At 44.0% G+C, this 26,509-nt stretch overlaps 1 protein-coding gene across 3 annotated transcripts in view; it reads right to left on the bottom strand.

Annotated features, from left to right (window-relative positions):
- The window catches only part of LOC144594488 (netrin-1), a 192,656-nt gene extending 171,932 nt beyond the window's left edge, over nucleotides 1–20,724 (bottom strand). Inside the window, exons 1-2 of one of the 3 annotated variants that reach the window (XM_078401043.1) lie at nucleotides 20,577–20,724; nucleotides 12,168–13,232 (exon numbers count right to left, since the gene is read on the bottom strand). In XM_078401043.1, the coding sequence (XP_078257169.1) occupies nucleotides 12,168–13,185 (1,018 nt within the window). In that variant the 5' untranslated portion in view covers nucleotides 13,186–13,232; nucleotides 20,577–20,724. Of the gene's footprint in view, nucleotides 1–12,167; nucleotides 13,233–13,373; nucleotides 14,003–14,425; nucleotides 14,448–20,576 lie in introns of those variants that run through there. The other 2 variants (XM_078401044.1, XM_078401041.1) reach the window with 2 other exon arrangements.
- Between the last annotated feature and the right edge of the window lie 5,785 nt (nucleotides 20,725–26,509).

Raw genomic sequence — 26,509 nt, 5'->3', positions numbered from 1 at the left:
CTGTTTCCTAGGGTTGGGGAATCAAGAATTGGAGGGCATATGTTTAAGATGGGAAAAGATTTAATAAGAGCTTGAGAGGTAACGTTTTCACACAAAGGATTGTTGTGTATGGAAACAACTGCCAGAGGAGGTGGTTGAGGCAGGTGCAATAATAAGAGTTCAATGACATTTGGACAGGTACATAGATAGGAACGGGTGAGAGAGAACTAGACCAAATGCAGACAAATGGTACTACCTTAGATGGGCCATCTTGGTCAGTATGGATGAGCTGGGCCGAAGGGCCAGTTTCCATGCTGTATGACTCTAAATTGTTAAGCTCCTTTGGCGGGTACGTGAGAGATGTACTAAAATGATACCCAGAACGTGGAGAGACTGGAGAAGTTGAGATGTTTCAACCTAGAGCAAAGTAGGCCGAGAAGAAGTTTGAAAAGAGGAAATTTGATCATGAAGAGTTTTGATAGGATAAAGAGTGGCAGTTACCAGAGGACACAGATTTAATGTATTTCTATCAAAGCGAGATTGAGTGAGCTCAGCGAGTGATCGTAATGCACAAATACACTGAAAGGGTGGAGAAATTCACTGGTAACATCCAAAAGGAAATTTTATAAATATTTTAAGGGAAAACATTTGGATTTCTTTGGGGAAAAGTGGTACTGAGGGACGTTGATTACGTCCACATAAAAATCAATCCACAATGGGCCAGCTAATGGGGAGTTCCGTGATTAAATGATAACAGGCAAAGGCTGTGATGTTGTGTGAAGCCGGAGGGTCCCTCGAAGCTCAGGCATGAAGATTGGTCAAAGAACCAGTGAATTACTAGCAGGAAATTGGCAGCAAAAGAAACACGCTCTTTCATGATTCATGCTCCTAGAGAAATGTTGGGAAAATAATGAGAACCTTTGGAATTGTACACCAAGGAATATTTAGACTATTTCAATATCAATGTTTAAATGCAACAGCATTACAAGGGTAAAGTTGATTCAGCTAATAAACTATTTCCATGTGGCATCCAGAAGAGCTGATGAGTGTGGATGTCAGGGGTTATAGGAAGAAGGCAGGAGCATGGGGTTGAGAGGGAGAGATAGATCAGCCATGATTGAATGGCAGAGTAGGCTTGATGGCCCAAATAGCCTAATTTTGCTCCCATCGCATATTAATGTAAGGTAAAACTCCATTGTACGGTACGTGTTATATTACAGGCACCCCGTGAGTTAGACAATAGACAATAGACAATAGGTGCAGGAGGAGGCCATTCGGCCCTTCGAGCCAGCACCGCTATTCAATGTGATCATGGCTGATCATTCTCAATCAGTACCCCGTTCCTGCCTTCTCCCCATACCCCCCGACTCCACTATCCTTAAGAGCTCTATCTAGCTCTCTCTTGATTGCATTCAGAGAATTGGCCTCCATTGCCTTCTGAGGCAGAGAATTCCACAGATTCACAACTCTCTGACTGAAAAAGTTTTTCCTCATCTCAGTTCTAAATGGCCTATGCCTTATTCTTAAACTGTGGCCTGACAGTTACCTTCTGGAACAGCAGCACGTGTCTAAAAAAACGTGTAAATTAAACATATTATATGTGCTTTCTGAAGGCGATTGTTCACGTTCTAATTTCACATCAATTGCCATTGCTTCACATGCCTTTTTAGCTTCAGGCTCCATAGATAAAACAGATGGATGTTTTCCAGATGTGGTTGATAGAGAATACAGTTTCATACTAAAACATTGCGTGAAATACACATCTTTCACTGTTGTTCTGTATAGCACTTTGTCAAGCATCGCACATGTCTTCGCTGCCAGGTGCAAATCTGAGCAAGTTATTTCAAAAGCATGAGACTGTAAAATAGCTTTGGAATTAATTAAACAGGCGCATCATTCTAAAAATGCACAAGTCAAACACAGGCAAAACGCGCAAGATGCCTGTATGGTTGAAAAGACACAAAAGTGCTGGAGCAACTCAGCGGGTCAGGCGGCATCCCCTGGAGAACATGGATAGGTGACGTTTCGGGTCAGGACCCTTCTTCACACTAATTGAGACTTCAGACCTGTTTGTTCTTTGGTTATGTCAATGAAAAGAAATGGATGTTGAAGATTAGCCGTCCTCAGTCAGGACCAAAATATTTTCCCCAACAGAAAGCACGTTTCAACAAAAAGACAATTAATATAATTAATTTGATACATGACAAATTATATATGGGATCCCACTATGTGCAATATATTTGCAGAATATTCTCAATTAATAATAGTAACTAAATGTCATATGATCTAATCATCTGCAAGATGCTAAATGTCCAAACAATGGGAATAGAGCAGACGCCATATAAATGTACCAATTACAACTTGACCATATATTTACTTTTAATATAGGCCATTATGTATGTTATTAAAATGACTGTGTTGGAGGTGCTACAAACTGATTTGCTTGAAACAGGATTACAATCTGTTAATTAAATTTCTATTATTGGTGAACAGAATCCAAAATGAAATCTTTGAATCTATATACTAAAACTCTTGTTTGTTTGTTTGTTGGGGGGAGGGGGAGAGGAGAGGGTGCTGCACCAATGCAGGAGAGGTTTGGGCCCAACGGGTCCACTTGGTCTAGTAGATTCTAAATGCTCCTCATTATTGAAAAGGGTAGGCTAATTTAAGTAATCGGTGGTGGTATCACTTATCATTCTGACTGTAGGACAAAGATCACAAAGAAACCTCATCAACACCTCTATTTCCTTTAAAAGCTTTGAGGAGATTTGGTATGTCACTGAATATTCTATTGAACTTCTACAGGTGTACGGTGGAGAACATACTCACTGGTTGCATCAAGGCCTGGTTCACTAACTCAAGCACCGTGAAACAAAAAAGGTTGCAGAAAGTGGTGGACATTGCCTGCTCCTTCACGGGTATTAAGTTTCCCACCATTAAAGGGATAGGGACCTACAAGAGGCACTGCCTTAAAAACTTAACTAATATCATCAAAGACTCACACTGTCCTGGCCACGTTTTCATCTCGCTCCTACCATCAGAAAGTAGGTTTTAAACCCTGAAAACCATGACCTCCACTTTCAATAACAGTTTCTGTTGCTCTTAAACCACCTTGAACAATTCCAAACACAACCCTACCCCAGCAACGATCTACTGTGGACTTTGTTTTTGGTTAATCTGTTTACCTAATATTACTGATTAATAAATAAATTTCATTACCAATTTTTGCATATTTAAAGAAGATAGATGCAAAATGCTGGAATAGCTCTGTTGGTCAGGCAACAACTTTGGAGGAAAGGAATAGGTGACATTTCAGGTCAAGACCTTTCTTCAGGGGCAAGGGAAACAAGAGGTATGAAAAGGAATGGAACAAATAGGGCGGCACGGTGGCGCAGCGGTAGAGTTCCTGCCTTACAGCGAATGCAGCACCGGAGACTCAGGTTCGATCCTGACTACGGGCGCCGTCTGTACGGAGTTTGTACGTTCTCCCCGTGACCTGCATGGGTTTCTCCGAGATCTTCGGTTTCCTCCCACACTCCAAAGACGTAGAGGTATGTAGGTTAATTGGCTGGGCAAATGTAAAAAGTGTCCCTAGTGGGTGTAGGATAGTGTTAGTGTGTGGGGATCGCTGGGCGGCGCGGACCTGGAGGGCCGAAGGGCCTGTTTGTTTCTGCGCTGTATCTCTAAATCTAAAAATCTAAAAAATCTAAATCTAAATCAGACTGGCACCAATGGTGCCCACAATGGTCCATGGTTGGCTGTGGAGGAGGTGATAATGAATGGATATGAACAATGACACTAGCAGGACGTCTAGGGTGGAGGGGGGACGTAGAGAGAGGGAATGCAAGGATTATTTGAAATTAGAGAAAACAATATTCATACCACTGACTTGTTGGCCGCCCAAGCCAAATATGAGGTTGCTGTTCCTGTTAAGCTGCAGCGAGTAAGAATTTCATTGTTCGGTGCAGATGACCAATAAACACTCTTGACAGATCATATTTGTTCCATACCTTTTCATACCTCTTGTTTCCCTTGCCCCTGAAGAAAGGTCTCGACCTGAAGACTCCACTGTCTTTGTCCTTCAGCAGTTATATGGGATCGAGGGGGAGTGGGGGTGGGTGGACGGACTTGATTTTATTTATAGATTCTGAGATGGCCAAAGTCATTTTTCTGCTAACTCCAAGCAGTTTCAAACAGGGGCATGGGGAACAGTAGATGCTGGAACCTTGAGCAAAACATGGTCAGGCAGCATATGTGGAGGGAATGGACAGGTGACATTTCAGGGTGGGCCCATTCTTCAGACTGATTGTAGTGGGGGTTGGAGAAGAAAGCTGGAAAAGAGGGATGGGGCAGGACAAAGCCGAGCAAGTGATAGGTGGGTACAGGTGAAGGGGGGGCGGATTGATTGGCATATGGGTGGAGTAAGGGAGACAAAACGATGTCAGATCATGAGAGGAATGAAATGTAAAGAGGTATATAGGTGGAAGGGGATGGGGGAGGGGAAGAGGCTAGTCAGTGGGAGAAATGGGTGGGGAGGGTGGCTTGATAAGAGTTAGTGGGGTATTACTTAAAATTCAAGAATTCCGTTTTCATACCATTGATTTAGTACATTTTTTCAGTTTGAGGGAAGATAGACACAAAATGCTAGTGTAACTCAGCAGCTCAGGCAGCATCTCTGGAGAAAAAGAATAGGTCATTTTGGGTTGGAACCCTCTTCAGACTGAAAGTAGAGTTGGTAAATAATCTGGAGGCGAGAAAAGGCCAGAGTAAATCAGGGCTGGCAACAGATGACCTCAGGAAGGGTGGAGCCCATAATGGCACATTGTTGGCTGTAGAAGGTGTGATAACAAGAGAGATACAAGGATGCGATGAGTGGAACTGGTAGGATGACTAGGGTGGGGAGGGGAGGGTGGAGAGGGGAGACGTGGGTGGAGAGGGGAGGGGTGGGTGGAGAGGGGAGGGGTGAGTGGAGAGGGGAGGGGTGGGTGGAGAGGGGAGGGGTGGTTGGAGAGGGGGGGGGTGGTTGGAGAGGGGAGGGAATGCAGAAGTTACAGTTTCTGCAGGGTGTTTAGTATAATGTGGAGAGTTATACATGTTTACTTACACAGCTGCTATTTTTAATTATTCATTTGTTCCACGTCCCCCAAAATGGGCTTAAATCGTGCAGAGGTGGTGCTCAGAAGTGATGTTTCTCCAGTTTGGCTATTCTTTGTTCTCCCAAACATTTCTTAGCCAAGAATGATCTTATGAGCCCCTTGCTTGGTCTGTCCTACAAGGGATAGAGTGCAAGCCCTTGGGAAAACCTGTTGTTTTAAGGCAGTAAAACGGCTCCTGGGCATCTTCCCATCGATCTCTCTCGCTCTCCATCCCCTCATGCTCACTAGTTTCACCATAGACATAAGGAACTGTAGATGCTGGTGCAAAAAAAGACGCAAAGTGCTGGAGTCATACAGTGTGGAAACAGGCCCTTCGGCCCAGCTTACCCACTACAACCAATATGCCACAACCACATCAGTCCCACCTGCCTGCGTTTGGCCAATATTCTACACCTATCCCTTCCATGTACCTGTCTAAAGGTTGTGTGAGTGGGCGGATACATGGCAGATGCAGTTTAATGTAGATAAGTGTGAGGTTATTCACTTTGGAAGTAAGAATAGAAAGGCAGATTATTATCTGAATGGTGTCAAGTTAGGAGGAGGGGGAGTTCAACGAGATCTGGGTGTCCCAGTGCATCAGTCAATGAAAGGAAGCATGCAGGTACAGCAGGCAGTGAAGAAAGCCAATGGAATGTTGGCCTTCGTAACAAGAGGAGTTGAGTATAGGAGCAAAGAGGTCCTTCTACAGTTGTACCGGGCCCTGGTGAGACCGCACCTGGAGTACTGTGTGCAGTTTTGGTCTCCAAATTTGAGGAAGGATATTCTTGCTATGGAGGGCGTGCAGCGTAGGTTCACTAGGTTAATTCCCGGAATGGCGGGACTGTCGTATGTTGAAAGGCTGGAGCGATTGGGCTTGTATACACTGGAATTTAGAAGGATGAGGGGGGATCTTATTGAAACATATAAGATAATTAGGGGATTGGACACATTAGAGGCAGGAAACATGTTGCCAACGTTGGGGGAGTCCAGAACAAGGGGCCACAATTTAAGAATAAGGGGTAGGCCATTTAGAATGGAGATGAGGAAGAACTTTTTCAGTCAGAGAGTGGTGAAGGTGTGGAATTCTCTGCCTCAGAAGGCAGTGGAGGCCAGTTCGTTGGATGCTTTCAAGAGAGAGCTGGATAGAGCTCTTAAGGATAGCGGAGTGAGGGGCTATGGGGAGAAGGCAGGAACGGGGTACTGATTGAGAGTGATCAGCCATGATCGCATTGAATGGCGGTGCTGGCTCGTAGGGCTGAATGGCCTACTCCTGCACCTATTGTCTATTGTCTATTGTCTATAAACGTTGCGATAGTACCTGGCTCAACTATCTCCTCTGGCAGCTTGTTCCCTAAACCCACCACCCTTTGTGTAAAAAAGTTGCCCCGCAGGTTCCCATTAAATCTTTCCCTCCTCACCTTAAACCTATGTCCCCTGGTTTTCGATTACCCTACTCTGGGCCAAAGACAGTGTGTTTACTGATCTATTCCAAAATGCTTAAACGCGCTGGAGTAACGCATACAAAAAACCCCAGAAAGTACTGGATTAACTCTATAAAGTCCCAACCCAAAACGTCACTTATCTGTGTCCTCCACAGATGCTGCCTGGCCTGCTGAGTTTCTCAAGGACTTTTGTGTGTTATTTCACTACATTTGCCGATTAGCCTGTGGTACATGCCTGACTTGTCAGAGCCATGAAAGGCGTCAGTGAAAAGCACTGACAGAATTGTAAAGTAGGCCTTTTCTGCTGGGGCCATTTTCTGCACGTCACTGTGACAGACCTCTATAGTCATTCTTCCCACATGTCAGCAGCGACACGAGGGGACATGGCAAGGGCTTTATCTGCGCTTACAGCCAGGCTTTCCCCCTCTTGGCAAGTCTGGGTCAGGTCCTGTCTAGTTTACATCATCCCAAACAACTGCTGAAGGGGAATGAAGATGGAGTCTTCAAGTTACCTGAAATGTAGGCTCAGATAAGAAACACTTACTTTTCCAAGACCCTTCCCTGTTGCCCCCAAAATGTGATCTTTCAAGAGTCAAGTGTGTTCAACTTTAACACCCCTTCTTATTCCCATGCTGACCATTCTGTCCTGGGCCTCCTCCACTGTCAGAGTGAAGCCAAATGTAAATTGGAGGAACAGCACCTCATATTTTGCTTTGGCAGCTCACAGCCCAGCGGTCTGATCATTGATTTCTCTAACTTCAAGCAACCCCTGTCTCCATCCCTCCCCCACCTTAGTCGGTGCACTAGTTTCACTGTCGGTCTGCCAAATTCCAATGTTTGTATCACTCCTTATCACCTTCCCCACGGACAACAATGGACCATTGTGGGCTCCAGCTTTCCTTGATCATCGTTACTTTTTGCATATATTTCATTCATTTGTCCAATTTCCCCCCTCCCCTGACACTCGGTCTGAAGAGGTCTCGACCCGAAACGCCACCTATTCCTTCTCTCCAGAGATGCTGCCTGACCCGCTGAGTTACTCCGGCGTTGTGCGTCTATCTTCGGTGATTAAATGTCATATATGTACAGAACAATGAAATTCATATTTGCTGCAGCTTCACAGATACATAAAAAACCCATAATTTACTCATAATTTCACCCATTCACCTGAATTGGGTGTTTCTCGCCCAGTTCATATTAAACGGATCAACGACAGACAACAAGCTCGAAGGTATCACCAAAAGCTGGAGTAACTCACACAACTGTTACAGGTTCACCCCACGGTCGGATATATCCACGATCCCTCCAGCTAACCTCGCTAGATGGGCTAGAAGTGGAGAGACTTCACACACCCTCACCAATTAACCGCGAGTATAAAGAGAACTCTTCACTGTGCAGTCGCTAAAAAAAAGTTTCATGTGAAAGAAAGCAGTAATTATCTTTTCACAAACGTGTTCTACTGAACAAAGAACGGATTTTATTTTTAAAGCCTAAATAAGTCATGTGCAGTTTTAAAAAAAAAAACAGGATTACTCCCGACATAATTTATTCACCAATATAAACATATATATATATAGAGAGAGATTTTGCCAAAGCCTTTATCTCATGTGCACTTTAGTAGCGCAGTGGTCCAGTTGCTGCCTTACAGCGTCAGAGTCCCGGGTTCGATTCTCACTACGGGTTCTGTCTGTATGGAGTTTGTACCTTCTCTCCGTGACCGCGTGGGTTTTCTCCGGGTGCTCCGGTTTCCTACCAATACAATACAATACAATACAATACATCTTTATTGTCATTGTACAGGGGTACAACGAGATTGGGAATGCGCCTCCCATACGATGCAATAATTTAATTAGCTAGTCAGTAGTCAGTATTTCACACTCCAAAGACGTGCAGATTTGCAGGTTAATTGGCTTAGGCAACAATTGAAAGATATCTCTAGTGTGTAGGATAGTGTTCGCGTTGGTCGGCGCGGACTCGGTGGGCGGAATGGCCTATTTCCACGCTGTATCTGTAAACTAAACCGAACTAGTGTTTGGGGGAACATCTGGAACGTGGCTGCTGTGGTGCAAGAGAGACCTGTTAAAGGACCGGGGAAGGGCTGGGGTATTGGGGACACAGAACTGTAAATGCGGGACTGGTATATTGCGGGGTTGGTGGTGTTGTTTTAACTGATGCAATGGCAAGGGGGAAGATTGCAGCTTCCTGAAGCAGGAGGCAAAGAGATTGACGAGCGAAGGACGAACAGTTGAACCGCGATCGCAAGGCCCTGCGACCGTTGGAGTGAACTTTATCGCCTGTGCACATGGTGTACATGGAGATTTGTAAAGGCTCCCTCGCTCTCAGCGAGCTGTGGGTGCGACGATGGAAGCCTCTCGCCTTCACAAACACACACGCACATACTGTATACATATAAACACACACACACACTGTACACACACACACACACATGGATACCAGCCACAACTTCTCGGGAGCACTGTTTCTGGACTCACATTGCCACTGCCAGCCGTCCTCCAGCACATACGGCAGATACACATTCTCCTGTAATCGCTTACATGTTTTTTTCCCCCTTTGCCTTTAGACATGTTTAATGCGGGGCCTCTTCCCTGCCCCCGAACCCATTGGGAAGAACCCCTTTACCCGCTGCAAAGCACAAGGTGCTTGAGGAACTCAGCGAGTCAGTCAGTCTGAAATTATGGTCCCGTCCCGAAACGTCGCCTGTCCGTCTGTTCATTTCCCTCCACAGACGCTGCCCGACCCGCTGATTCCCTCCAGCACTTTGTGTTTTTGCTCAAGATTCCAGCATCTGCAATCTTTTGTGTCTCTATACTTTAGCCACTGTCTTTCTAAGTCGCTGTGTGGAAAGTTCCAACAAGGTGTAAGTGTGCGTTTTGCTATCTTGTACGGTGTACAGTTCATTCAACACAGATTCACATCAGAGACATTCTCCAGCTTTTTCTACATGTTGTTCTGAGACATTAAAGGGCAATTAGCAATCCAGCAATCAGTTAACTCTATGTATTTAACGTTTGATAAGGGCGAGAATATTTGATAATTCTCTTCCCTCTAGCTAACATTATTTTTAAGGGTACATCCCCTTTCACGGACCAAATAAATATTTACCCCAGCGGATTAAAAAAAAACTTTGCCGCCTTAATTTAGCTGTTTACCTTTCGTAATGTAAAAATTTGTTCATTAAAACATTGCTTTGGCTGCGGCCTGCCGGCTTAATCTAAGAGCGGTTTCAGGTCTAAACTTCGGTCAAAACGCAAAAGAATATAAGTAAGTAAATAAAATCAATCTGAAAACAACAGCCAGATTGCCTTATTTGACGGAGGCGGCGGTGATAAAACCGATCAGCTCAAAAGAAACATGAAAGGCGCAACGTTTATTGTTTAGCGGTTGTAAAATTATAAATCCTTTCATGATGTAGGGAGCTCCAATAAACCGCAGGGCCAATCCCTACCCTGCCGACAGATAACAGAATTTGCCGGATTATCCGATGATTAAATCTCTTCGGCCTCCCTGGGTTACACTTGAAACGCCAACACTCGCCGATGCATTTGATTGCAGCGACTTGCACTAAATGTTGGAGGGGATATGATTTTGACCGCAACGCTACGATCAGAAACAAGCTCCTCGATACCACGGCAAATACATGGAGTGCCCCGGAGTTCACCGTCCATTATACTAATTAAACTTCGAAATGCCCTACAAAGTCACTGCCTGAGTTTGTGCCGAAATCATGAAACGTGTGTTAGCCACAAAATGCTGGAGTAATTCAGCGGGTCGGGCAGCATCTCTGGAGAAAAGGAATAGGTGACGTTTAGGGTCGAGACCCTTCTTCAGACCTGTTCCTTCTCTCCAGAGATGCTGCCTGACCCGCTGAGTTACTGCAGCATTTTGTGTCTATCTACGTTGTAAACCAGCGTCTGCGGTTCCTTTATTACACATTATGAAACGTGTGCTCTGGAAAGTATTGTGAAGCGCGCATTGCGCTCGGAGCAGACATTTAGGGCCAAGTTGGTGGGATTTTCAGAACATTTCAATTGCAATCACATTGCAGAGGAAAAGGCGCCCCCTTTACAAGGACCGTTATGTTTTTGCTCGTGGTTTCAATTCACCTCTCAACATCTGGGACAATATTATGAATATAAATCCATAAACAGTAGCGGGTACATATTCGACACCGGTATGTTGACACTAACATTGCAGCAAGGCACCGCGCACAATTACTTTCTAGGTGAATGGTTAGAAAGCATGGTTACTTGTGTTCCCTGGCCTTGAAATATCAATCGCCAATAAAGATATCCGGCTTCTGTCAATCACACTGGCACTACAATAAGCTGGATCAATTCCCGATAATCTCACTTTGTAAAATATTGCAAATGTTGCCCTTTTCTGAGCTGATTGTAAATATGGTCATCATTCTCCGTTTAAAATATCACACTTGACTTTCCCCCTACATTTTACATCAATAATATTGAGCCATCGTCTTAGTAATGTGGGCGAAATAGGGTTCCCGGCGAGTTTTTGTTTGGGTCTGTTGATAAGCAGTCAGTGTGTTAACAGCGCTTAGAAAGCAGTGGGTTCCTCGTGGTCAAAATATACAGTGTCCACAATAATATCAAACTGTCCATTAGGTAGATAATTAACGATGTTTATTGGTGAAATGTGGACGGTGGATCTTGGGCAAGAGCGGAGCAGTGCTGCTGGCACCTCACAGCACCAGAGACATGGGTTCGATTCTGACCTTGGGTATTGGCTGTGTGCGGAGTTTGCATGTTCTCCCTGTGATCGCGTGGGTTTCCTCCCACATCCCAACGATGTATGGGTTTGTAGGTTAATCAGACTCTGTAAATTTGTCCCTGGTGTGCAGGGAATGGATGGGAGAGGGTAATATCATGGAACCAATGTGAATGGGTGATCGATGGTCGGCGTGGAATGAACGGGTGGCCTGATTCCATTCTGTATCTCTAAACTCGCGTGAGAGACTGTGCCATGCAAGCTCATGGGGAAATAGATTTGCACCTTCAGTCTAAGAGAGTGAATGTTCTACCTCAGTGGAATACAGGAATAAACATTCCGGGATGTAACAGGTTTGTCAATGACTGCACTCTGGTCGCCCTTCCTGACTTAGCTAAGGTTCTGTACAGGCCACCGAGCAGCAGATTTGAACGTATTTTATCGCTCACAATCTCACTGGTTTCCTGGTTAAGGATATATAGGAGTCGGCGACGTGACCTTGCCTTTTAAGGTGAGAGGGGAAAGGTTTTCTAGGAACTCGATAGCTACACAGAGGGCGGTAGGTGTATGGAACGAGCTAATTGAGATAGGTACTATAAAAGACACTCGGGCAGGTACATGGATAAGAAAGGTTTAAGGGATATGGGCCAATCGCGAGCGAATGGGATGGGGTTTTTTTTGGTCTGCATGGACATGTCAGGCCGAATGGTCTGTTTCCGTGCTGTGTAACTTATGAATCTATTCTCCTTGTGCGCTTATGCGAATTAAATAACAACCCATAGACCAAGTGTCTTTCTGCTTGCAACGATTGAGATCCAAATTCCATTCCATTCTACGGGTCTAAAAATGGGGATCTTTCTCTTACCTACACACTCGTTGGATTCCCTGGCCGTGGCTCTCTGCCAGGGTCGGTCGTAGTGGAAAAGTTTACATCGGTCACATTCCGGGCCGGCGGTGTTGTGCTTACAGTCACACATCAGGTTGCCATCTCGATCTCGGATGCACCGGGATGCGTGCCCGTTACACTTACAGCGGCCTCCGACCTGCAAGTCGGACACAGCGTAGTAATAGGACTCCCTGGCAAGTTCCGAGTCGTCTTCGTTCTCGTCCCCGAAGGTGTGGAGGCGGCTGAAGGCCACCTTGATATCGGTGGCGGTGACCCAGTCTTGGAGGACGGGACTGTTGTCAAAATCGTGTGCCGACGGGCGGCCGTCCAAGGTGCTGAAAGCTATCAACCCTCCCGTGAAAGGGTGCATGTCGGTGTGGGAGTCGGTGCAGATCGCCTCCTGCTCGTTCTGCTTGGTGATGGCAGCCTTGTTGGGCTTGTTGTACATTTTTCTACACAGGGTCGAGTAGAACTGGAAAGGCACCCACGATTTGCCGTAATCCATCGACTTGTAGATAGCCATCGATTCGGGTCGCGGGGAGCAGAACTGGAGACTGACATACGTGACTTCGAATTTCTTGCCGAGGGAGAGAGTGAGGGTGACGTTCTGAGGGTACTGGATGTGGTTCTCCGATTGCCAGCAGGTCAGGTTGTGAGGGTTGTTGAGGTCGGTCAGGTAGGATGGCGGGCGAGCCTTCTTCGGGTCGGTGGCGTCGCAGATGTGACAATTCCTGAAGCGCTCGTCTCCTTTCTCGGTCACCACACAGTACCTAGACGCGGCTTTGCCGCAAGTGCTGGACACTTTCACTTCCTTGCCGAAAGCCGAGTTGACGAAGTCGGGGATGCATCGCCTGGGATTGCTGTTCTCGTCGTAGCAAGGATCGGGGGGCGTCTGTTGAGCTGCGAACATGCTCATCCCGTAACCCCCGCGGACACCTTCCACCAGGCAGCTCAGACCCAGAAAAGCGCATACAAACTCCCAAAAACTCCACAGCATTTTGTTCTCGCGTCACGTTGCAGCCTTGACACATACGACGAAGGATCCTGGTTACAGAGAGAGAGAGAGAGAAAAAAAACAAATGCAATCTCAGAATTATCATAAATTAAAAAGAGCAAACAAAAATAAAATCCTCTAAATATTGTTCCCTTTCACATTCCCGGCGACTGTTCCGTGTGGTGTGTTACCTGTAGAAACTCTTTGACTGAACAATGCACACTTTAAAATGCCTGTTTTGTTCTTTAGCTGAGAGAGCGCTTTCTACGACGCGCATCAGTCATTTTGCATTGCCCGGTATCGCGGAGAGTCGCCTTTCCCTGTGGGATTTTGTCTTTGCGCCTTGTCTCTGCATAGAAGCTGAATGACGTGCGTAACTCCTGCTGGATGGAGGTCACTGTGTGCCACTGACGAAGAGTGTCATTCAACACACAGAGGGAGCGAAAACAACGACATCCTCTGGTAGTTTATCAATCGCAAGCGCAAGCATTCTTCCACATGGAGCTGCAGCTTACACACAACCAGTCCAATTAGACTGTTTACAGCCTCTGCGATCACTCAACCCGCTGCCGCCTGATTCTATAGTCTGCCGCTTCACATGGGCGAAAAACCCCCCATCTATTTTAATGAGAAAGAAATCTTTTAACAATGTAGAATAATGGCGGGGAGTTATTACTGACGATATCTGCCGCTGCAATTTAAACTCGCAAGCACAACTTGCGGTTCGATTGCAATGGGGACTGTACGTGTGAGCAGTATTAGGAGAAATAGTCAGATAGTCGCCTCTGTTACACCGTCCTATTCCCGCGGTATCAGCGGGACACTGCGTTTCGATGTAAATCCATCCTAATCACGGGGCTTCTACATTATTTATCGACCCACAATATTTTCCAATTTATATACTCGCTACATTCGCAGAAATCATTGAGTTTTTGTTTAAAAAAACCTAAGCTATGTCAATATTTTCGTTCTTCCAACCTTGGGCAGGAGTAAGGTGAGGATTTAAATACACGAGTGTGTGTGTTCAAATATGGGGTTCGTCTCTGCCTGACGCGCTGCGTTACTCCAGCACTTTGTGTCTTTTTTGTTTGGTAAACCAGCACCTGCAGTTCCCTGTGTCTACATCTGAATATATTTGGGTAGCGCTCCATTAAAGCATTTCATTATCGTGTATGCAGATTCTGTTTCAATATTCATGCATTTCCGCCGCGGAAGGTCGCCTATGTATCGAATTGTGGCTTACATGTGATCACGCCAGTGTCTTATTAATTATCTCCGCCTCTGCGCCTGGACAGGGAAACGCCGAGCGGGACCTCACCGAAGATACAAGATCACATAGACGATTTCCCCCCCCCCTCCTCAAGCCACCTGTCGTTTATCTAACCCCAGTTTTCCCGAAAAGTAGCGACACTGATAGTCCAAATGAGAGTCTCTGGTGTCACTTATCAGAATCGCCCCTCCCAATTAAGTGCGGTACACAAAACCGCCAAAGGCAACCCCTTTTCTCAACACGACTTGTTGGTCCAGAATTTAACGCATATCAAGATACAACCACAAAAAGTCCAATTAAAATGTTAATGCGTGTAATAATGATCGAGGAAGGGACTCCGCGCCAGTTTTGTTGCAGCACAAAAGACTGCTACAAATTCACATGTAAACGATGATTGACATTGCAATGAAATTGTTAACTCGGAGACAGCGCGAGGCCGCTTTCAAAGAAAAAGTTGCTGAATTTTAAAAAAAAGTGCTCACTCCGAGGAAACAAAAGCGAGAAAGGAACTGCAACTTTCCTGGGGTGTTTCTTTATGTAAAAACACTTGATAAAAGGGGCTGGCGAAATTATCTATAACGCTTCTATACATAACTTCACAGCCTGCAGGATGTATGTGTGAAATGTAGTCATTTAATCCCAGGTTAAAGCACGCTAACTCGTTTGAATGCAGATGATTGTAAAACCAGTGAATCCCGGTTGCAGAGTAAGGTGGGACAATGGGGGTGGGGAATCAAGAACCTGTTATTGTGGCCATCGCAAGCACAGATTTGGACTATGCAAATGCACTTCGTACAATGCCTCTGTAAGGCTCGTCTTGGAGAAAAAAAAGAGACTGAATAAATGGGCTGTTGTAAATTGAATTAGTCCATGATTAATCTCGCCTCAGTCCTGCTCTCTCAGTGGGGTGGCTTTGGGTCCCAGTCGTCGTCCCTGCGGGAAAGTCCCGGCTCAGCAGCTAATGCCAGCATGGAGCAGAATTTGTTAACTGTGCACCGTGACATAGCCCATAATACCTTACCCAAATCGTTCTTACAACACGATCGCCTCGCGCTCATTGGGGTCGCTACCGAGATCCCAATTAGGAGGAGGACAAATCATTGCCACTAATAACAGCGACTTGTAACTGGGGGGCATTGAAGATGAAAAGAAAGACAGTCTCCTCATGATAACCCTTCCAATCAATTGATCTTGCAAAATAAACGGTTTTTTTAAAGTCAAATTTTAATAAGTTTAAACAGTTCAATGCATCTGTACGCCCGGGGGGCCCGAATTTATGTCACACTTTCAGAACAAATCGAGACATAATTTTGTACAGATTGATTAGGCATCAGTTTGGAACGCCCATCCGCTGACATTTCTGGGCTCGAAACCATTTCAGAGGCTCCGCGAATTTGCTTTGGAAAAATAACTTAAGATTGGAAAATCTAGTGCAGCATCAGTTGAAACGATTCATTTATTTCTGGATAGCTTCATTCGCAACGATTAAACCGGTTGATATTCCCTTTTATATATGTTAAAGTGAATACGTATATAATTTTTTTTTAAACGCCAAACTGAAAAAGAAACCATTGCAACAAGAATCAAAATAGTTCGGATGATGTTATTAGCTTCATTTTCAGAAAATAATTTAAATTGCTCGCCTTGTTCAATCGAATTACTTCGATGAAAACTATTGATAACTGTTTTTTTTAACAAATCAATGCCTCAAGGAAGCAAATAAGATTTCACATTAAATTAGATACTCGCTTTTATAGAAACATGTTGCATGCACTTCAATTGGAATCATTTATGATTCATGAATCATGAATCATGGAATCATGAACACATTTACTACCCTTTGTAATCTGCCCAACATTTCTGTACAACATTTAAAAGTATATCAACATCAAATATTTTTTCTTGTAGAAATACGTTCCTTTTTAAAAAAAATATCTCGCTATCTGCTTCAAACGAATTCTAAGTAACTTAAACCGCTGGGCATCTGTTCAAGAAGGCAAACTTTGTTTGGTGACTGCGGTCGAATATTTTTGTTCCCCGGTTGGATGTTGTAACGTGAAAGGACCGTTAATTATTTAGCACTACTGTAATATTTGTCCCCGGCTCCAAACATGTTTACAGTTTAAACAGCCGAGGAGTCGCGCGATTGTTGTGCTGGTTTTATAATTTATTGACAGTATTATCAATCCGCATTTAGCCATTTCGTTCCTCTCAGTTTTACAAATGAACTCTCCAATAAAGGTTCACCTAGAAAAAAAATAATTCCATGGAAGAAATCGAATTTGTGCTTGTTAATTTAACACTCAATTAATTTTTAATCCGAACACGACAAAAGAGAAGTGTGCTTGTTTTACCCCGAGAGAAATTAATATTATGAAGTATATATTATACCTGGATGCAAAATGTGTAGTCACGGCGGATTATGGTAATTTGGGTCGAATGAATGAATTAACTATAATTATGGAAAGAGTAGATCGGGAACTTTTAAATATCCTTTCAAAAGTTGTTGTTTTTTTGCCATGGGAAGTCTGCCTCGTTGATATGGCAGCGCATGTATTATTGCTGTGTTCTTGTTTCTATAATTTGTTCTTTCGGTCAAAGCGGGTAATTTTCACATCAGCCGTATCTGGTCTCAGAGGCACGCAGTGAATCTAACACAAGGGAGAGCCAGATGACCCCTCTCCAGTTTGTTGATGGCTCGAACAATGTCCGTCTTGTCCAAACAGACTGAATTGGCTGAGCACCGTATTCCAGCCTCGCACTCCGCTGCAACCAGAAACAATCAGCAAATCGTTTGTTTTCCCAGGGAAAGCGGGGTAGCTTTTGTCCAAAGGCTCCTTTAAAAAAAAAAAATTACTGGAACTACACAAAGTTAATGTAGATGATAAGGCCCTCTGAAGAGTTTCAAAGATTTTCCAATCTGCTGCAGTATAAAACAGGGCCCAACAAAAGTGATCCCATTCACATTTAATTATAATGGAGGTTCTAAAAGGCAATTCATTTATTGACTTGGTATCGAAATGTAACCGTGTCTTATCATAGGATTCGGTGCTGTTTTTATTGCACTTGGTTAAGGTGACAGTTTACTGCAGAACTCATGGTCATCTTTGTGTGCTGTTTGGCAGCACGCAATCCTTGCTTTAGAAGTAAGCACGGATTTCCAACAAGCTTATCGCTAACCAAATTTTGATGACATTACTTTGAATCGCCCCTCAACATTGATACAGAAAAGGATCTTCCATGAAATCATTCATTATCGTTCAGGCCACATAACCTTTGTTTTGCGATTAGGCAAGCCTTCACTGAGGTGACTGTTTAGGTTTAGTTTAGAGATACAGCGTGGAAACAGGCCCTTCGGCCCACCCAGCCCAAGTCCATCATCGATCACACGTCCGCACCAGCTTCATGTTATCCCACGTTCCCATCCACATCCTCCCTACACACTCGGGACAATTTACAGAAGCCAGTTAACTTCAACCCCGCACGTCTTTCGGGACTTGGTAGGAAACCGGAGAAAACCCGGAGGTTCCCGCAGGGAGAACGTGCAAACTCCACACAGACAGCACCCGCGGTCAGGGTCGAACCCGGGTCTCAGGCGATGTGAAACAGCGGCTCTGTCAGCGGTGATACTGTGCCGGCCTTGCAATGTTTCTTTTAATTTTAAACCTAGCAATAGGATAGTTTTAAAAAACATTCGGAATCATTCACATTTTCATCCTGGACGATAAAATGGGGCATGTTGAAACTAGACTTGGAACAATTAATCCGAAATTCATCACATCCACTTATTCTTATTATGACTGATTGTTGTTAGAGTGAGTTTGCTCCCCGACTGTGAGACAAGGAGAAATACTACATTGAAAAAGGGGGGTCAGGAGAATGAAATCAATTAGCACTTTAACAATGTTTTTGACAGGATGAAGTTAAAGTCAGACAGAAGACACTGCAGGTGCTGGAATTTTGAGCCAAACACAAAGTGCAGGAGCAGGTCAGGCAGCATCTGTGGTGGGAATGGACTGATGGCGTTTCGCGTGGGACTGTTTTGGCTTTCCAAAATGCTACATCTCACACTTCCCCGGATTAAACTCTATCTGCCATTTTCCTCCCCATATTCCCAAATGGTCTATATCCTGTCTGAAGAAATGCCCTCAACCCGAAACATCGCCTGTCCATTCCCTCCACAGATGCTGCCTGACCCGCTGAGTTCCTCCAGAACTTTGTGCTTTGCACGAAATTAATGTCGCTGTCTTCCGGATTACACATTACCGACGCTTACATAAAGCGACCGAGAAAGGCTTTAAATACTCCGCAAATGTTTCATACTTCTGGGAAAGCAGTTTCGACTTATAGATGGAGACGTCAGTTTGAAGAAGGGTCCCGACCTAAAACATTACCTGTCCATTCTCTCCACCGATGCTGCATGACCCGCTGAGTACCTCCAGCACTTTGTTTTGTTCCGCTTGTAGATATGTGCGTTTATATTGCTTTTGTCAAAAGACAATTGTCTCATAAACAATGCTAAAATAATTTATTAGATATAAGTGCTATATAGTGTAATAAACACCATCTATTCACGTTTTAATTGGACAGCAAATGTCAATAACGTCCCTCTCACTCATCCACATTACTTTGCTTAAGGTTTGCAAATATTACGCTGATCGTACAACTACCAATGTTTCAAGAGATACTATTGATTAGGATTGCAATTTATATTCGCGCTCCACGGATCGGTGAACAGGCTATCTCTGAACGAATAAATAAACTATATTTTAACTTGCCACTTCCTTCCATATTTCGTTTTTATGTATGCAATTGCGAACGCGAGGGTCAGTAAATGGCTCTTTAGTTTAAACCAAGGAAATCCCGATTCCGGAATGTGCATTAATAAGCAATAGAACCAGTGTCCCGTGTGTGTCCAGTTACAAAACAATTCCCATCCTCACACTTTCTTAACCAGTTTTTGAAGGGGTTAAAAACACGAAAGACCAACGGAACAGGTCTCGAATGCAGAACTGGCCGTAGCAGAGGGAACTTCAGTCAGTCATCACGCCCTTCAACCCCCCTCCCCCCTCCCTACCAATGTAAAGGATGGTTCTAATGAGGTGAACTGTGAATAGGGTCAGAATTTAATTTCTGCTGCCTCTCTCCCCTCAACATAAGCCTGCAAAACAATCAAGGGGCAAAATGAACCAAGGCGTCGTTCTACAGGGAATACCCAACGCAGGTGGAAAAGTAGCTTTGGTTTTGCTCAACTTAAGGTTGACTTTGTAGCAACGAGAGTCGCCGGGAGGCCCTCGAGTGAGCATAACTCCATCCTTATACCATCCCATTGGGACCAGGAGCCCAATGTCCTCTTTCCGCTTGAAATCTACTTCATACACAGATGAAAAGTCATCTTTTCATTCTAATTTCCCTCCTCCCCCCACCCCCACCTTCCACCACCAGACCAATCTCCACCGCACTGCCACGCACCCTTGTGTGAAATCTAACCAACACTCACTCCTTCCCCACCCCCCACGCCAACTATCCCCACTACCACCACCACCACACAACAACAACAAAAAAAGTTCTGCTAAGTAATTGTAGGGTTATGGAAATCCACGAAGGCCTGTTTAAATAAGCAGCGAGTAATAGGCGGCGATTTATTCCGTGGACTGACAGTTCCTTTGAACTGTAACGGAATGGTATTTTCTGGTTTTCTGAAAGCTTTTCTTAAAGTTTTTTTTCAGATGAGTCCGTAGGGATGAATACGGGCATTATGCAGCCCAGTCGCTATTCTGAAATGCCAAATTAATTACCAGGAGCTGCCTCTGTACAAGAGTCCCCACGAGGAAGCTTCGGTGTGAAATTGTGTGTTTTAAGAAAGATTTAAACAAACACCCACCTCAAAAAAAAAAGAACAGGAAGTCAATTTTCTAATCTCTGGAGATAGCGGTTGGTGAGTCCAGTAGAAGGAAGCACGCGTGCTTGATCCGACACCTTTCAATTATTAAACATGCCAAGCTTAGACCAGGCATTAATCTAAATGGGTCCCGACCAAAACCATTCCCCACTCTAATATCTACACTTTTCAATAATTTGACATCTTCCCCTGACACGGTCGAGAAAGTAAAAGAACACTGACCTGAATTTTGCAGCGAACGCCAGCGCGTATTCCTGGACCTCTATTCCTCTTCTGGGTAGCTTTCTTTTGGCAAGTTTGCCAAGAAATCGTTGTTGTGTGGTTTCGGCCTCCCTTATAAACTCTGCCAAAGTCAACACGCCAATGTTTTTGCTAATAATTTCATTTTAATGGCAGGGAGGGGCGGATCGCAAGGAACAAGTTGAAATCAACCGGAACGAAACGCCAATTGTCATACTTCCTCGCAGTTTTATCCTTTAGAAACGTATCTATTCCGCCACATATAATGAGCAGACGCGAAGTTGTATAACCACGTTTGATAAAACGCAATCAACACACAATTAGTTGTAGGGCGTACTCCCCTTAAAGCGAGAGTTTTAAGTAAATACCGTTTAAATATTTGTCACCAACTTCAGGTTTGTAACTAAAACACACGTGGGTTCGTCGCCTTTAAATCAGTGGTCGAGGTCATTCTGCTTTCGTTCCGATTTCTGGAGCACAAACTAAAGGAGATCACATCTTCAAGTCACAACCCAGTGTGAACGCATATCAAGAATCTCGTTCCTTTCCGTAAGAATCCAAATACACCTGCAGACCGATCTAATCACCCTCGCAATTAACGGAGAGTGGGTGCAAATGAGGGCCGAGATATCAATTAATACAAGACTAGAGACACGTCTCCCCATATATTTGTGTCTACATAAGGCGTAAAGTTTCAAGGATTAAATCTAAACCGTTAACACAAAAAGCAATGAACAAACAAACGTATAATTCATGCAAGCTACAGACACAGAACAGATACACTTTATCTTTATATACTGGAGGTGCACACAAAGTATATGTCCAATATCTTCTATCAACAGATCTTTTGCCCTAATTTCCCACTCAATCTCGATTAATTTTGTAAATTCTGTGCATCTTCAGTAGTTTATATATATACCTCGTAAAATGTATTTGTTTCATGTCTGTAGTTGGCGTGAACTATCGCGGATACTTTGTGTTAAAACTTTAGATTTAGTGCTTGCAACTCAGTCCCCTAAATAAATGTTTCCGTTGTCACCGAAGGAGGCTGTTTTATGAAAATGGTTATTTTTATAATTTAGTGAGAATGCTAGATTATTGTTAAAATTGGATTAACTGAATTACTCTTCCAATTTAATAAAACGTGGTTTATCGTCTCGCATCCAGTTTGAACCATCACACGAAAACAATGACGGTAATGCTCTATGTAGGAAGGAACCGTAGATGCTGGTTTATACAGAAGATAGAAGGGTCTCGACCCGAAACGTCACCCATTCCTTCTCTCCAGAGATGTTGCCTGTTCCGCTGAGTTACTCCGGCTTTATGTGTCTATCTTCGGTTTAAACCAGCATCTGCAGTTCCTTCTTACACATAGACACAAAATGCCGGAGCAACTCAGCGGGTCAGGCCATATTGGAAGTGTTCAGTTCAGTGTGGAAACATGCTCTTCGGCCCAACTCGCCCACACCAGCCAACAATGTCCCAGCTACACTGGTCTCACTTGCCTGCGCTTGGTCCATATCCCCCCAAACCTGTCCCATCCATGTACCTGTCTGTTTCTTAAACGATGGGATAGTCCCAGCCTCAACTACCTCCTCTGGTAGCTTGTTCCATACACCCACCACCCTTTGTGTGAAAAAGTTGCCCCTCGGATTCGTATTAAATCTTTTCCCCTTCACCTTGAACCTATGTCCTCTGGTCCTCGATTACCCTACTCTGGACAAAAGACTGTGCATTTACCCGATCTATTCCTCTCATGATTTTGTATACCTCCATAAGATCTCCCCTCATCCTCCTGCGCTCCATGGAATAGAGACCCAGCCTACTCAACCTCTCCTATTGCTCACACCCTATCGTCCAGGCAACATCCTCGTAAATCTTTTCTGAACCCTTTCAAGCTTGACAATATCTGTCCTATAACATGGTGCCCAGAACTGAACACAATATTCTAAATGCGGTCTCACCAACGCCATACATTTCTGGAGAACATGAATATGTGACGTTTCGGGTCGGAACCTTTCATCGGGCTGAAGATCAGATCAGAGAACAGATGTTCTTAAAATGATACGTGGCAGGAGCAGAATTAGACTATTTGGCCCATCAAGTCTACTCAAACATTCAGTCACGGCTGATCTATCTTTCCCTCTCTACCCCATTCTCCTGCCTTCTCACCATAGCCTGTGAGTTAACTCCAAGGGTAAAAACATGTTCTTCGCCCACAGTTTCTGAAGAACAGTGACTTAAAATAGGCTCAAATCCCATTTTAGGGCTATTTAAATCCAATTAATTGAATATGTGTAGGAAGGAACTGCAGAGTTAATCCAGCTTTTTGTGCCTATCTATTTTGTGTTAATTGAATATATGTGGAATTTCGAAAACGCGTATTAAAGACATTGGCAATGGTTTGTCGTGAAACGAATCTAGTTCCTCAGCTCATCAATCTGAAGAAGGGTCTGGACCCGAAGCGTCACCCATTCGCTCCAGAGCTGCTGCCCGACCCGCTGCCTGACCCGCTGAGTTACTCCAGCATTTTGTGTCTAACCACACCTATGCGCTCAGTTCTAATCTGCTTTCTGAAGTGGCCCATCATTTTTTTCCGGAAAGGTAATATTTGGATTTAGACATTGCCGTGGAGTGCTACAGCGTGGAAACAGGCCCTTCGGCCCACACCGAACAGGCCCTTCGGTTCAACATGTCCCATCTACACTAGTCCCCACCTGCCTGCGTTTGGCCCATATCTCTCTAAACACATCCTATCCATGTACCTGTCTAAATCATTCTTAAACGTTGAGATAGTACCTGCCTCAACTACCTCCTCTGACAGCTCGTTTCATACACCCACCACCCTTTGTTTGAAACAAAGTTACCCATCAGGTTCCTATTAAATCTTTCCCCCTCATCTTAAAATTGTTGCTAGTGAACGTGGAAAAATAAATTAAATAGCCAAAATCGATTTTAAACATTTGTGTCAAGCATCAGTGTCAAGCATCTGCAAAGCCAGGGAAAAACAAATTCACGAAGTTACTAAACACAGCCGAGGCCTCGACATTAAACCACCAGCCATGTAGAAACATTCAAGGACATTCAAACATAGGGCGGCACGGTAGCGCAGCGGTAGAGTTGCTGCTTTACAGCGAATGCAGCGCTGGAGACTCAGGTTCGATCCTGACTACGGGTGCTGCACTGTAAGGAGTTTGTACGTTCTCCCCGTGACCTGCGTGGGTTTTCTCCGAGATCTTCGGTTTCCTCCCACACTCCAATATGTAGGTTAATTGGCTGGGTAAATGTAAAAATTGTCCCTAGTGGGTGTAGGATAGTGTTAATGTACGGGGATCGCTGGGCGGCACGGACTTGGTGGGCCGAAAAGGCCTGTTTCCGGCTGTATATATATGATATGATATGATTATGACTCTTCCAAAGCGCATCTGAATCGCAGGGCAAGCACTTGTCAGTCACTCGCAGAGAATTAAGTGGATGTTTTGAAAATAAAATCGGCGACTTCCCCGTCAGAGGTTTATTGGTGTTTTCACACGGATAGCGCCTTTCATAAGACGGCGAGAGGTGTCTGTACCCATCCATAGTTGTCACACGCTCATTGTGGAAGACAGAGTTAGCAGGCAGACGAGACAGCCCAAATGCCGGAGAGCGTTGATAAGATTGGGGGCTGGAAATCAGACCATAATCAGTTTAGATGGTTATCTTTCTAAGTGTTTTTTTAAATCAAACTATGAGATTAGTCTTGTCCAAACAAAGGATGGGGAGAAATAAACAACATGCGTAATGGATCTCAATCGAAAACGCCTTGTTTCTTCACTTTCTCTCCCTCATCTCCGTCCTTTTAGCTGTCAGACACCAAAGACACAAGCCCTGTCGTATTGACCAAGATCTGTTCAAGATTTCATTGATTCAAAGCGTTAAGGATGTTTAATTGTCGCGTGTGCCGACAACGGAACAATGACATTCGTATTTGCAACGGGAAAACAGGCCTGTAAACGCAATACACACAGATAATATACAATAAACAAACACAAAAAAAACTTTACCTCCTTAATGATAATATTAAAACAAAGAAAACTCATCGTGATCTCGAATATTGTTGCAGCCGTTGATTATGGAGCCCAGCATACCACCTACTGTTTCAAGTCAAGAATGTTTTATTGCCATATGTCCCAAACAGAACAATAAAATTCTTACCTACGGCAGCACCACAGAATGTAAACATAGTACTCTGTAAACAATATAATAATAGAAAACAAATTCTGTATATATATAAATATACATATAAATACACACATACACACGCACACGGTATATACATAGACACACACACATACAAACATACATACATTCACACACGGTATATACATAGACACACACATACAAACATACATACATACACACATATAAAAAGGAAACAATAGTGCAAAAAGACAAAACCAAGTCTATGTAGTTCAGAGCTTATTTGGAGGTTGTAGTGTTTAATAGCCTAATGGCTGTAGGGAAGAAGTTGCTCCTGAACCTGGACATTACAGTTTTCAGGCTCCTATATCGTCTTCCCGATGGCAGGAGTAAAATAGTGTGGATGTCTGATGATGCTGCTGTCTTTCAAGAATTGCATTTAAATTGTCAACACCCCCTTTGCCAGATTTGCAATATTGATCGATCCAGTGGTACTTTCTTTGAAATCATGACATCCCATTATCGTAACTGACCAGACGAACACACATTTCATTGCAATCACACGCCTTGTGACAACCACGCGGTTTACTGTGGAAACGCACTGGGCAAATTATTTATTTCAATACATACTTCCAGAAACCATTGATTAAAGCACAATCTTTGGAAGTGTCTGAAACAGAAGTTTTGTAGAATGTTAATTTCTATGAACGCGTCGACCAGTTTAATAGAAGCGATGCACTTGATTGATTGAATTGAATTGATTTGATTGCAAGACAAAGCGTGGAATCAGACCCTTCGGTCCATCGAGTCCACACCGACCATCGAAGAAGGGTCTCGACTCGAAACGTCACCCAGTCCTTCTCTCCAGAGATGCTGCCTGTCCCGCTGACTTACTCCAGCATTTTGTGTCTATCTCCGACCAACCCGTTCACACTCGTTCTATGTTAAGCCACTTTCGCATCCGTACCCTACAGGAGCAATTTTACAGAGACCAATTAACCCACTAACCTTTGGGATGTGGGAGGAAACCCACACGGAGAACGTGCAAACGCCACCCAGACAGCACCCAAGGGGAGGATCGAACAGGGCCTCTAGCGCTGTGAGGCAGCAGCTCCACCAACGACACTCTTATGCCGCATTTTAATTTAATACACCACTATAACTTTGCAATAATTTCTAAACCATAATCAAGTAAATGCCAATAAATAATAAAGACATTTTAAAGAATGACAAATTTTGCAGGGATAATAAAACTTCAAATAGATATTTCATTTCTAAATCGCTTTGGAGAACTAAAGTAAATGTGATTTGGGAAGTTTCTCGCTTATGGTCTTCCTGGAGTCAACAATCACAGCTAATAAATCGCACTGTTGTGAAACCGACGGTGGCGCGGATATCCTGTTTAATAACAAACATGAATATTATCAACAAAAAGAGAAGGTTAAATGTTATAAGAAACACATTGTTGGAAATAAATAGACTTGAGTAGTTGACTATTGAATAAGAAGACTGACTTTTTGTCCCTAGCACACCGCTTCCTCTAGAGCACAATGGCGCCACCAACTGGTGTTTCTGCTGCGTTCGTTTCGATATTCAATCACCCAAAGCAGATGCGATATCTTCAGTAAAACGGACAAATAATACTATCATCTGAAAGAGGTCCAACTTCAGTGAGGTTCTTCCAATGAGCAATTTGACTCGCACATATATATTTGCACTTCATAAAATTAATAGCA

This window comes from Rhinoraja longicauda, chromosome 6 (assembly GCF_053455715.1).
Source record: "Rhinoraja longicauda isolate Sanriku21f chromosome 6, sRhiLon1.1, whole genome shotgun sequence".
In the NCBI taxonomy this organism is placed as follows: Eukaryota; Metazoa; Chordata; class Chondrichthyes; order Rajiformes; family Arhynchobatidae; genus Rhinoraja; species Rhinoraja longicauda.
Note: the sequence above shows the minus strand (reverse complement) of the source record. Positions and strands in the feature narration are given on the sequence as shown.